This window comes from Terrapene carolina, unplaced genomic scaffold (genome assembly GCF_002925995.2).
Source record: "Terrapene carolina triunguis isolate 2854851 unplaced genomic scaffold, T_m_triunguis-2.0 Scaffold231, whole genome shotgun sequence".
Taxonomy (NCBI): Eukaryota; Metazoa; Chordata; order Testudines; family Emydidae; genus Terrapene; species Terrapene triunguis.
The window spans coordinates 13,023,821-13,037,368 of NW_020664582.1; the positions used below are offsets into that span (position 1 = coordinate 13,023,821).

The window sequence follows — 13,548 nt, forward strand, 5'->3', positions numbered from 1 at the left end:
AGTAACCTGTGCAGCTCAGTCAGCCATTTCTTCCCTATGGCGCTGCTTTGGCTGTCAGTGTGTAGGCCGGTTCCTTGGTGTTCAGCAAGGCCGTGGGTTGAGCTGGTATATAAATCCTGGCCAGTTTCTGCACACTACTGTTTGCAGCCTTAATGCTATTTAGTCATTTTCCATGTTCTTAGCAGCGAATTGGTTTGGCAAATCATTGGATCTTGTGTCTCAAAGTCTGTCTGTCTCCCCGCAGGTATAAGATAACCGATATTATTGGGAAGGAAGAAGGACTTGGAGTGGAGAACCTCCGAGGATCTGGGATGATTGCAGGAGAATCATCATTAGCCTATGAGGATATTATCACCATCAACCTGGTAATCCCCAACTGCTTTCTCTTCTTGCAACTTCATCTCCTATTTCAGCTGAAAATTTGACCGTGGAGTTCAGAATGTACATCTAGGGTCAGACCAACAGCTGGTGTAAATTGGCATATTCCCATGGATTTAGTGGAGCTATACCAATTAATAGCAGCGGAGGATCTGGCTGCTAAAACGTTTTCTTTTTGAAACAGCGAGGTGCATTTCAGAGTATGTTTTTAAATGCATTTGAAAAGCAAAGCAGCTCTAGTTTGACTTAGTGGTCTGTTCAATTAACAAGCTATTGCTTTTTTTATTTTATTTTATAAAACACATTCATCGTTCATTTTTAAATGAAATCTTAGATTCTGGAGCACAGTTCTGCACTGAGGGGTGGATTCTGTGGCCACAGAATACACAGGGGCCTGAAGTAAACACACCAGACTGCCTGGGTCGATGCATTTTTGGAGGTACAATAGGATATGCAAATGTGATTTGTATTTGTAGGTAACATGTCGGGCAATTGGAATTGGGGCCTATCTTGTCCGGCTAGGACAGAGGACTATCCAAGTAGAGAACTCCCATCTAATCCTGACTGGAGCTGGAGCCCTCAACAAAGTAAGTTCAATGCATCAGAATTCAATTTTGATCATGCTCTTTGGTGTGGACTGTATGAAACGAATGCGTGCTTCTGTGCGACAAGCCTCTTCTCACACAACCCACCCCCACTACAATTGGCATGATTTGGCCCATTTATTGTCTGCAGAAAAGTCACAGACTGTATGGATCAGGGAGACTGAATTCCCTTCTCAGTCCTATGGACAGTGCCTGCAGTCCAGGGCTGAGTCATGGGGCAGTATGTGGGATGCTTGCACTACTGCTGCCTGTGCTGCACCTGTTCTGTGGCTAAAGTAGTTCAATCTCCAGGACTGTCACTTTTTGCACCTAAATTCACTTAAAGAAAATAAAATTGAATGTGGATTTTTAGGAACGATGCTGTATTTGGGCTGAGAGAATGTGTCATCTCCCGACCATAATCTTCTGCAATGTTGCCATTGCCTGCCTGAATCCAGTCCATATTTTTCATAGACCGCATTCTGCTACGTGGCAGTTCCTGTTTGGAGCGTGCTCTAGCTCAGGTTTTCTCTCTCACTAGCTTGCTTGTGAGTCTGTTCTTGGCTGCGGTCTGTGTGCGCACAGTGGGCAGATTGTTGAAACAGAACAGATGTGTTTAAAATGCGTTCCCCCAATAGGGCTGAGGAAATGTAATAGTTAGAGGTTTGCAGACCTCTCCAGGTTTGTTTTTTTTTTTTTTTTTTTTCTGTTCATAAAATTAGTCCATTTGAGCAATTTTTTTGTTTAATTGAAACCCAGGGTGATTTTTTTTACAAGGATGACCCAGTTAATAATAATAAACAGGCATAATGTAACCAGTGACTATGATGGTCAAAGAGATACTGACCCATATAGAAAGGCTTTGTACTCAGTCTTCCATTGATTTCAGTGGGCTCATGCTGGGTTGCCCATCATGTTCTCGCTGAAGGAAAGGCTGTGTTATGTAACTGATACATTAGGTATCCCCCAAAGGTACATTAGGGGAAGGTCCTGAGAATCTGAGTCCCTTGATCAAGAGGGCCCCGTCATGGAGGAGCAGGTGAGCCCTGCGTGACATTGCACTCTATATGATTTTAGCAAAATATGCTAATGAGTGTGAATATAACGTAACTGGAATGTGCTTCATGCAAAAGGTCTCTTGTAAGGTATCATTACAAAGCTGCTGATCTACTGAATGTGTTCATCCTATTTATATGAATGTATCATTCTTCTACCTGAAACTAGAAATATGAAATATAACTCTGAGCACCTATTGTAATTATGCAAAGTGTGGGACATTAATGGTGGTTTGGAATCTTGATGGCTCCCATTAACCAGGACAATTGACTGTAGATGGCTCTGTTTTACTTGTAAGTCTTCCTGTATACCTGTGTGCTGGCAAGTGGGTAGTGAAGTCTTACAGTGACATGTGATCATGTCACCTGAACTGGAATCCATCGTTAACCTGGTGTTTTTCCATTTAGAAGGAGGGGTGGGAACCAAGAGAGGGACAAAGGATTCCCGCCTTATGCAAAAGATATATAAGTGGGTGGAACAGAACAAAGAGGGCGTGTGATGGGGTACATGACTCACCATCTCTGGCGCCTCCCGCTGATTGCTCCGGGAATTAGCTCGTCAGCTGCGGCGCGCCCTCGACGCGTGGTGCCTCGCCCGTCCTCTGCTCTGCCGCCCTGGGACCCGCGTTGCTCCCTGCTCGGCAGTGCCCTCCGGCAGTGCCCACTACTCCAGTCTCACCCCCTTCCGGGGGTTGGGGGTGGGGGAAGGGGTTAACAGCAGTCCTTCGGCCTGCACCTGCCTCGGTGGCCAACCACAACCCCAAAGTCTCGCCCCTTCTTTCAGGAGCCAGTTGCAGTCTCTCTCGGCCACGCTCCTCTGTGGCCAGGTGCAGTGTAAAGGGGGGCAGGGGGGACCCAGGCCCACCCGCTACTCTGGGTCCCAACCCAGGGACCCTCTAGTGGCAGCCTCTCTGCTCTCCTTCGCTCCCCTTTGGCCCCGTGCACCTTCTTGACCCTTTTTAGCAGGGGCCACAGCCTGGCAGGTAACTGGGCTGGAGCTCTCCTCTGCTCCCCCAGAGCCTGCCCAGCACTGCTCTGTGCAAGGTGCTACCTCCTTACCTCAGGAGCCAGTCCTCCTCCCTTGCTAGTCAGGGAGTGACTCCCTTCTCCCCCTGCTAGGCAGCCTTTATATAGGACCCAGCCTGGCCCTGATTGGCTGCCTCTCCCTTTGCCCTGATTGGCTCTCCACAGGCCTTTGCTGATTGGCTGCTGGCCTGCGCAGCCTCTCTGGCCTGTTCCAGCCCTTTTTCTCAGGGGGTCGGGCAGTTGCCCCACCACAGGGTGGCAATCATGAGAAATCCCCTAGCTATCACCTGAGCTGAAACAAGGGCTGTGCCAGGGGAAAGGATTGTGCCCAGACTAGGAAAGCGTCCAGTCTGTGATAGAAGCTTCTTGAAACATCTGAGGGTGAGATTTTTATCTGTATTCATTTTCTTACTGTATTAGGCATAGACTTGCGTGTTCTATTTTAGTTTGCTTGGTAATTCACCTTGTTCTGTCTGTCACTACTTGGAACCACTTAAATCCTACTTTCTGTATTTAATAAAATCACTTTTTACTTATTATTTAACCCAGAGTATGTATTAATACCCGGGGGGGAGGGGCAAACAGCTGTGCATATCTCTCTATCAGTGTTATAGAGGGCAAACAATTTGAGTTTACCCTGTATACGGTTTATACAGGGTAAAACGATTTATTTGGAGTTTGGACCCCATTGGGAGTTGGACATCTGAATGTTAAAGACAGGAGCACTTCTTAAGTTGCTTTCAGTTAAGTCTGCACCTTGGGTGCACGTGGTTCAGACCCTGGGTCGGTGTTGGAGCAGATTGGTGTGTCTGGCTCAGCAAGACGGGGTGCTGGAGTCCCAAGCTGGCAGGGAAAGCAGGGGCAGAAGTAGTCTTGGCACATCAGTTGGCAGCCCTAAGGGGGTTTCTGTGAACCAACCCATCACAGCTTGTACATGAGGTGTCTTGTTGAATCATCACGTCACCTGCTGGGCTGTGCTAGCCGGCCTTGCTTACTCGGTAGCTCAAACTGTTGAGAGAGTGGAAAGGAAGTTGGGATGGGCAGTTGGGTCAGTAGGGCCTTTTCAGAAGATGGAATGGTTCCAGGGTTCACTTAGTTTGGAGGAGTGACATTTTGGAAGGTGTGGGTCCCAGTCACCTTAATCCCCCTCCCCATCCCCATGGTGGTGTGTTAATATTGATGGAGTGCTTTAGCATGTTCACATGAGAGGGGCTGTGTTCATAATGATCATTATTAAAGGGATGGGGCGCTTGGGCACTCAGATATTTTAGTGTCTTTTTTAAAACTTTAAGCTGCAAAGAAACTTATTCTCTTCCAGTGCACCAAGTGGCTCGTGTTTCTTCCCAAGAGATGATTTTCCCTCCCTGCTGCCCCAGCTCCATTAATATGACGACTCCCAGCCCATAACCCAGCATGAGCCATGGCCACTCTGCCATTGTTCCTCCCATTGAGGGCTTGGTTTACGAGGATGTGAGGATTGTGCAGGCCTGAGTGTCTCTCTCCATTGTGCAGCTTTGTGGTTGGATGCTCTACAGCACCTGGGGTGGATGCACTTGAGCACAAGCTGCGTTTCACTGTTTCAAGGAGTGTCTGGCAAATAAGGGCAACTAAAAGGAAAATAGCCTCTCATTGGATAATTGGGCTCTGCAGAGAATTAAGCGGTGTTCCTATCACCTTTGGGACATGCCAGCCTGAGCAAGCCCTTATACAGGCACACCAGTGTAGGAGCGAGGGGCGTTTTAAGATCCTTTCAAAAAAGATGAGCAAATTTGGTGCTCACTGAAGTGGCATATGTTGCCTGGTTCTAGCATTTGATGCAGGCTGGTGCTGTGCAAGCTTCCCCAGGTGGCACTGCCAATGCACTTAGTCCTCATCATCTGTTCTATTCTATCTAGGTTCTTATACTGCACCCATCACCGTGTTATCTGAACACTTGGTAGTTCAGTGTCTCCCCTTGTTACTCCACTCCAGTGGGTCCCGCCAGCTCTGGCAATAGTAACGTTGTACCTGAAACTAAACCATGTATCTGAACACTCCTGGCTTTGGGAGGCTTCGAATCTAGACTCGCACCTGAATTTGGTGCAGTGTGACTCCCTGATAACTATTATCCTGATTCTCCCATCTCTACTGTTCCAGTCATGGGCCTCTTGAACAGGGACAGCTGTGTGTGTGTGTGTGAGCTATATTGGACGTGGATAAATGTCCACTGGGGCTTAAACTGAGATGACCAAACCCATTCCACTTGAGATTTTAAACAGGGTTTGAACTAAGAGTCAAAGGCTAATTTTCTTAAATCACTGTGCCACCAGAGCAGTGGCTGTTTCAGATTTATGCTCAGTATCCCACTTCTTATGTGCAGAGGAGAGAAACAGTTTGCCCTTGAATTCCAGAGGGAGAATTCATTTGAATTTTCCTTTGGCTGATAGGCCGTGTGCCCATTAGCCAGGGACTGATTAAACAGTATCTTCTCTTGTAGCAGTGGAGAAACTACTTTGTGGCATGAAGTATCCTGTTTGTTTTTATCTTTGCTTATATAAAACTCTAGAAGGATATTTGTATCCGTTTTAGTTTTGCCTTTCAGTGATAAGCAAATGAGACTTATGTGGGATGGCTGGATTGAGGAGTGCCCTCTGGAGCAAAAACAAAGCATTTCCTTATGAGAGTTACAATAAAAGATTTACATCATCCCTTGCTCCAGTCGGGAGAGCTAGTGATTAAGGAATTTAAGTGCTCACATACATTGGTGACTGACACCAACATAAGAACCTAGATAGATTAAAAAGACGCTGCTTCTTTGCATTACAGCTGGGAGTGAATATAGTCAAATATAAGTAATTCTTTGTCTTTTTGCTATCGACTATCAGCCACGTATTCCTGGAGATTTGGGACAAAATTTACAGTACTAACTTACATGCTAGTGTTTTTGTAGGTGATGCTGGAGATAAGTTACTTATATGCACTCTCATATGTGTACACACACGCACAGAGAGACAGACACAGTTTTCAAAATGTCTTCTTCCTCTCCTGGCTCTAAATGTTCACTTTGCTTCTTGGGTAATAAGGTGCATATGGAGATTCCCACAGACATGGAAGTGTCTTGGCTTCCAGAGAAGCAGTATTTTTGTCTGGAAAGTTGTTTCATTTGATTCTTGCTACAAAACGCTAGGATCTTTTTCATTAAAAAAAAATTGTGAAAAATAAAACACACTACCTCATCTGTTGCTGATCTTGTTCGTTTTAATTAGGTAGAGCCAGCCCCAGGGGTTGGGTGTAGAGGGAAAGGTCTAGCTGCCAAAAGTAGGCTGCAGCCTATAACTTAGACAATGGGCTGAAATACATTATCATTTTTAGCTGAAGGGAATGATCGGTTCTGGAGGTTATCTAATCATGTGCTGGCTGCTTTGCTATGTCCGTGTCAGTGCTCTTTAAGTATGGAGTCAAATCACCATAAGACACCAGATTTCGTGCAGATTCATTAAGGATGCTATCAACCTCTTCGCCTACCAGATGTGAAAAAGGAAACTGTACCACAGCTTCTCTTTATCTCTCTTCTCCCCCCCTCCCCACCCCCGCATCATGATGAATCTGCCTTCGTTTACAGCCCAGACTCATGTGCATATGAAAGGTATGACGGTATAAATTGGGAAGGATGCTGTGTGTGGGGGTTCCAGGACCATGGCTTTTCTGTACCCCCTTTTGTCTTCCCCATCAGCAGGCGGTGGGGAGGTGGAAATGACATTTTATTCCGTGTGTGTGCGTGTGTTGAGCCCATTGACCCCCCTGAAAATTGAAATAATGATAATGCGCATCTCCTGACTGCATCAAAGTATCAGCACATCAAAAGCCAGGAGGCATGAAATGCAAATGATAAAGTGAAAGCAGATGGATTGTGCATGATCGCCTGATGCCCAATGAATTTTAAAAGGTGCCAGTTCACATGGGGAGAAGGGCTGAAATAAACACGTTATCCCTGCAATTTTTTTTTTTTTTGTTCTTGCCGCTCACTCCTGACAATATTTTTTCACACTTCAGTGAGCACCCACTCCATCTCTCTCTCTCTCTCTCTCTCTTTCTCTGTCTACCTCGCACACGTCTCGGGTCATGTCGCTGCAGCTCCGGTGGAAATAATAAGATATAAACCACGAGGTTGTTATTTGCATAGAAATAGCATGGAGCCCCAGGCAGCATGGGAGAAGGACACAGAGATCATTTGTCTAAAATTTTAATGAAAACTTTTGCTGAGGCAGATTTTTTTTTTTTTAACTTTCCTTCCTCCCAACCATCCCCTCCCCCCACCTTCCTTTCCTCGTCACTGGCCTAACATGGTGCGATTTCAAATGAGATAGATAACATGCTGTCTGTCGTACTGGTGGAATGCAGTAACATGTAAATTTCAATTTGTTTCCCTTTAATAGAAGTAAAGCTGAAGAGCCTTGCACTCCCAATTTAATGCATTGCATACATGGCTCAAGCCTTTATAACGGCACTCCATTTCAGTGCACACCTGATGTTCCCAATCCTTAGCTGACCTGTTTATAATTAGTTTGCATCTCTGTGTTTTTGTTTTTCTTCTAATGGGATTCTCAGCGTTTTGACTGTACATCACTGTTTATACTAACAAAACAGTGAGCTCTTAGCTATGGACTTGAGTTTGGAGGGGGGGTGTGTGTTAATAGAGGCTAGGCTGGGGCTTGAGAATTGGGCCGAGACTTTCAAAGTGACTAGTGATTTGAAATGCCTCAGTTAGTGGGGTGCATGCCTTGGGACACCTTAAGGGGCACTGATTTTCACTGGGAGGGTGCTCAGTGTTTTCTGAAACCTTTGGTTTCTAGATGCTGTGGCAATGGGGACTAGGAGTGAAGAGTCAATTGGGCAGGAATGTGAACAGGTGTACTGAATTATGCAACATCCAGGGTGGGAACATTAGCAATTGCCATAATGCATCACACCAATGATCCATCTAGTCCAGGATCCCATCTCCCACCAGGGTCAGTACCTCATAGTAGAGAACTGTGGAATAATCTGCCTATAGAGAAAGTTTCTTCCTGACTCCCATCACTTAGAGGTTGGCTTGTGCCCTGAAGCCTGAGAGATGTATATCCCTTTCAGAGATGAGAATAAAAAGATTAGAACTTTGGGGTAGCTATATATAAACATTTAATATTTTTTTTTTAACCCACTGACTTTTTTGCTGAAAGCTATAGACCTATGTGAACTGTAGCCCTTTAACTTGGGAGGAAAGGGAGGTGTTCATGTCAACTTTACTTGCTTCTGATCTATGTGACATCTGCTCCACAACTTACACCAGCTGGGAATCTGGCTCTGGTTCTGCCACTGATTCACGGTGTGACCCCAGGGAAATCGGAATGTTTGCGTAGCAGTGGTCACAAAACCAGAGGGTCTTTTGAAAGCAAACATTTTAAAACAACTCAGGGCTCTCCTAGTATATTTGCAAGGGCTGACTGTTTAGTGGGCAGATGATACCTTGACATGGATGTCCCGCACTTGATGTGGTTAGTGCCTGGTAACGTACTGAGTGCTCTCAGCTACCATAGAGTGAATCATTACTCTGTGGCTGGTTAGGTTGTTGTAGTCATCACTTGATTTTTTATTTTTTTTAAACTGTCTTTGGTCCAGGCTTCCTAGATTGTTTCCTTCCATCACTGGCATTTCTCCTTACTTTCGAGAAGGGAGGATGGAATGACAGTGCTCTGCTCCATATATCCTTACAAATAACTTAAGTTCTAGGAGTCCCCTTGTTACAACAATGGCTAAAACGCGCCTCCCTGAACTCAAAGGTGCGCCTCTTCCTTTTGAAGTTCTTTGCTTGTCTGTTTCCCTTATTGTATTTGCTTTATACCAGACCTATCCTGATCAGATAGGGCAGTAGATGATCCTAAGAGGGAAGCAAAGAAACCACAAGACCTTTTTCCAAAGAAAAATACTCCTTTTACTTTGAGGCATGTTGATACTTTTCCCATGTAAGGAAAGGTTCCTGAGCCTTGAAAACAAGAGCAGAGAGAGACCGTAGCACAATCTTCCCTGGAACTCATAATAAAGGCTGAACTTGACGAATAGTGAACATTGCAAAAGCACCACACTGCATATTTCAGCCCACTGAGTGCCCAATTTCAAAAGCCCCCATTGGCAGAGCAGTGTGGGGGAGTCTTGAGAACGTCTGCTTGGGCTGGGCTTAAGCCATTCCCTGAATTCACTCAATTAAAATAAATAATCAACATGAATTGCTGAAACTGAAGTATGTTCTGATCACATACAAAAGATAAGGGAGAGTAGAAAAAAATGGCCTCTTATTCTGCAATTTTATTACATGCTTTCAATGAAGTTTAGGTTAGTCCCTAAATTATGGTATAGTTAGAGAGAGAATAAAAAAAAAGCACCCATATTTAGTGTCTAGCAAGAGCAGGATTCAGGTATATGGAGATTCATTGGGTACTAGATTAATAAAATGGCCTTTCATCTCTGGACATCCTAACATAAATCTCTCTAATGTTACATACAGGTCCATGAGCAGCGCACTTAGCTGCTTTGGTTTTTTGCACCATGGAATGCATGCAGATATGTTGAGTCACCTGCATGCCAAAGGAGTTCCCAGTGGGTAGAGCAATGACCAAGAAATGTGCATCAGCTCTGGGCAGCATTCGTATTGTATGGCTAAATACCTGTAAATACTCATTATACTTATCAGGCTAGTGAATTTGTGTGGCAGCACCTCCTAATGGACATTGTCAGACCTGCTTGCTTGTATATTATAGGCCTTATTTATTAATAATTAGTAGAGATTCTCTTTTAGAATCTCTAATAGTTATTAGTAGTTCTGCAGGAGAATCTGAATTCTGTCCCCATCAAATTCCAAATGCTCTAGTGGGCCAACGATCTGATACATTATTATCTTTTCATTTAGGTGAATATCGGGTGTACGCACAAAGTTTTGTTTCTTTATTTTAATGAGTGCTAATCTCGTTGGTTTGGTCTGTCATGAAGATCCAAAATGTAACTTGATTTGTATTATTTTAAAAGAAAGAAGTTAACTACAAGGCAGGTGTAGGAGCTTTTACCTGGCCAATATAGCCTGCTGTCAGCAGGTGTCAGTACACAGGCGTAAGGAGAACGGATGGACAGTCAGAAACAAAGCAAATGCAAAATGTTTAAAACAAAACTGAAAATCAGGACGGAGGGTCAGAAGATCTGGGCTTTAGATCCATTTCTGCCACTGACTCACAGTGTGACCTTGGCTATGTCATTTAACCTTTCTGCAAAATGGGGACAACAAGAGTTACCCAATTTGCAGGAGGGGTTGACAGTTTAATTCATTAATATTTGTTTGTGAAGTACATTTTGCTCCTCAGATGGACAGTGCTTCACATATGAGATCATTATTTAGAGTTACATGGAGAGGAGCACCTGCCAGCCCTGCTGCATTTACAGTCCAGCAAACATTTTGCATATTCCTCCAGCTTTATGGGGCTTTGTTACTTGGCTGTGAAAATTCACTCCATGACTGAACTGTGCCTACAAGGACTTGGCCTGGGAATGATCTTATTTTAAGTATCTGTTCAGATGCTGCATTTTACAGCTGGAAAAGTCCAATAATCACCCCCCAACAAATTAAAAACAAGCAGTTTCTGAGCATGCCGATTTGTTTGGATTTTTCTTCAACTCCAATTAAAAAGGCTGTGGGGGTGCAGGAGAGAGATTAATGGAAACTTTACAGTTTGCTAATTCACAATTTGCATTTTGAATATCTTAGAAATAAACTTAAAAAGAGAGAAGAATGCCACTGCATGTCCGATGACCTTTCTTGAATGCAGCTTTTATTAACACAGACACAGTGCACGGGCATGGCAAAGCCATTAACATGATAGGTATCATATTGTGTCATGATAGGGTAGTATATGTGTCAATCATGTGCCTAAGAATGAGTCCCTGGGGACTTGTTGATACAACAGGACATAATAGCTCTGAGGATTGGTTTGACAATCTGCATTTAAAAAAATATCCCTAACAACCCCTTTGCATACATCCATCAGGGAATATCCCTGCATTTTAGACGCCTCTCTGAATTGTCCGAACTTTGGTGGGTTGACGTCAAACCAGCGTTGTTATTTCCACGTAGTTCTGTGAAGTTTGATTTGTGGAAGTCTAGGGCAATACATTTGAGATAACACCAGATAGCTTTATCTGGTGGTCTCAGTCCCCATAATGTGGGGTGATCGACCGTCTCTGCTGAGGAGGGGCCTGGAACTGGACTAACAGGTGGTGTTGGATGTCAAGGCTGGCAGAGCTTTGTGGGAGGCCAGGGCTGGAATCACCAAGTGAGCTCTGGGTCAGGATTTGAGAGGAATAGGCTGAACTGCTCTTCTGGTGCTGTGCCCACACAAAAGTGTAGCAGGTCAGGACTGAGGTTCATTGGCAGAGCTGTGCAGGGAGGAAAAGGAAGTTTACACTGTCTGTCTTGTACCAGTGCTCAATCTTTCAGTATCACAAGCACTCTTACTTACCCTCCAATTTCACAGTGTGAAAAAAATAAAAACCCCATTGGATACACTGTTGTTAGTTTAGGGGAGAGCGGGGTTGGGTTTGGTTTGATTTTTTTGCTTTAAAATATGGACTGTGCAAAGCTCTTGTCCTGAGAAACGAGGCAGGGATGTCTTGGTGTCTGCTCAAGTTGACTCCAGTCTTGGGATTAGATCAAAGCAATCATGTGAGAGCAATCATGTGAGTTAGAACAGCAAGTGCCATCCCTGTCATTCAAAGAAGCATTATAATTATTAATGCATGATATGAATCTTTCTGTAGTGGCGCAGCAAGACTATTAGGCGGATACGTATGGGCGCAGTGTGTTTGAGAATGCTAATCAGAGGGCCTAAGAAATGTCAAACGGAAATTGACACTCCACCAGCATTAAACATTAGTCAGTACCTCTTGTGAATCTCACCAAGGTTACCCTGTTCTTGGCTCAGGGTGGTGGGGGAAGGAGGAGGGGCTACTGGCTCCGTGTCTTGGATGGATGCATTAGAGGAGGCTGTGGGAGCAACGGAGTGATTTGCCTAGGGGAGGAGGTTTTGGTCACTCAACCATCTTGGAGCAGGTGCAGAATCTCGGTGTGCTACTGAACTGCACTGCGCCTCTCCACCGCAGACCGTCATTACTCTCGGCCCCAGCAAAGTCAGTGTGTGTTGGGAGCCCGAATCTGAGTACAGCTCAGGCAAGGGAGCCATTGTCAATTACACAGTGTTGGTGATAGGGGGCGAGAGTGTCTTGTTCTTTTTAAATTACCCCTTGAGGGGCACTGGAAGCTTTTCCTTTTCAGGTAGGTTGGGTGCATGTTGTATTAGCCCACTAGGTATATGTTGCAGTTGGCCCCCTTGGTAACACAAAGGTTCTCAGCTCTCTGCAGAGAAATAAACATAAGCAGGACAGATGCTTGGACTTCAGGCAAATGCAAGTGTTTTCAAAAAAAATAAACACCTCTCTCCATTTATTCATTTTATTTTTAATTGCCTTGTTTTAAGTGGTTATATTTGTATATTGTTCCCATTAGAGACGATTTACATTCCAGACATCCCATTACCAGTCCCTTTATGTTTGCTGAGGGAAGAAAGTCTAATAGATTTCTGTTGACTTTTTAATTTTCCTTTGCACAAATATCTATCACTTTTAATATGGATCTCTATTAGTACATCTATATGTGTATAAAGCTGGGCAGATACCTGCATTTATATGTGGATGTTTATTTCCGTGAATAGGGGCTGCTACCTCTAGCATACTGGCCCACATTCTCCCTACCTGAATTTCCCTCTGTAGTTTCCAGTGAACATGTTGTGTAGTGTTGCTGTGCTCTTTTAACCAGCTCCAACATTTCACCCCAATGGTGACTGAATTACAGGGACTGATGGCCTTCAGAGAACATCTTCACCGCAGAGTTGTGTGATTGGCACCCAGGTGTGCTGAGTGTGGGTGTGCATAGCCACACTGCAAAGCCATACCTGAGTCACTGTCTTCTCACTGGTGCTGTACATGCGTGTTGCTAGATGGGGGCATAGCTGATGGTTCTTTGTGCTGCAGTAAGCTCAGTTACTCCGATTCTTGCTCAGTGAGTTGTGAGAGAAATTCTCTGTCTTTCTGGGCGCACGGCTATTGGTACTAGCCTGCATCCTCCCTGCAAAGTGGATGGGTTACCAACACAAGTGGAAGTGACGTCTACACCTGACTCGGGTCAGCTGACTCGGGCTCACGGGGCTTGGGCTGTAGGGCTATAAAATTGCACTGTAGATGTTTGGGCTCGGCCTGGAGCCTGGGCTCTGAGCCTCTGCGAGGGGAGAGGATCTCAGAGCCCAGGCTTCATCCCAAGCCTGAATGTCTACACTGCTATTTCTAGCTCCGCAGCCTAAGTCAGCTGACCTGGGCTCTGAAATTCGCTGCCACAAGTATTGTTCTCGCAGTGTAGACACACCCCGGGTGTGAGTTGAAAGCACTACCAAATG

General features: G+C 44.8%; 1 protein-coding gene across 3 annotated transcripts in view; it reads left to right on the top strand.

Moving 5' to 3' along the window:
• ACACA (acetyl-CoA carboxylase alpha) overlaps positions 1–13,548 on the top strand; it is a 197,325-nt gene that overhangs the window by 121,734 nt on the left and 62,043 nt on the right. For all 3 annotated transcript variants that reach the window (XM_029912558.1, XM_024195395.2, XM_029912557.1), the window contains 2 exons: positions 245–365; positions 855–965. In XM_029912558.1, coding sequence (XP_029768418.1) covers positions 245–365; positions 855–965 — 232 coding nt within the window. The remainder of the gene's footprint in view (positions 1–244; positions 366–854; positions 966–13,548) is intronic.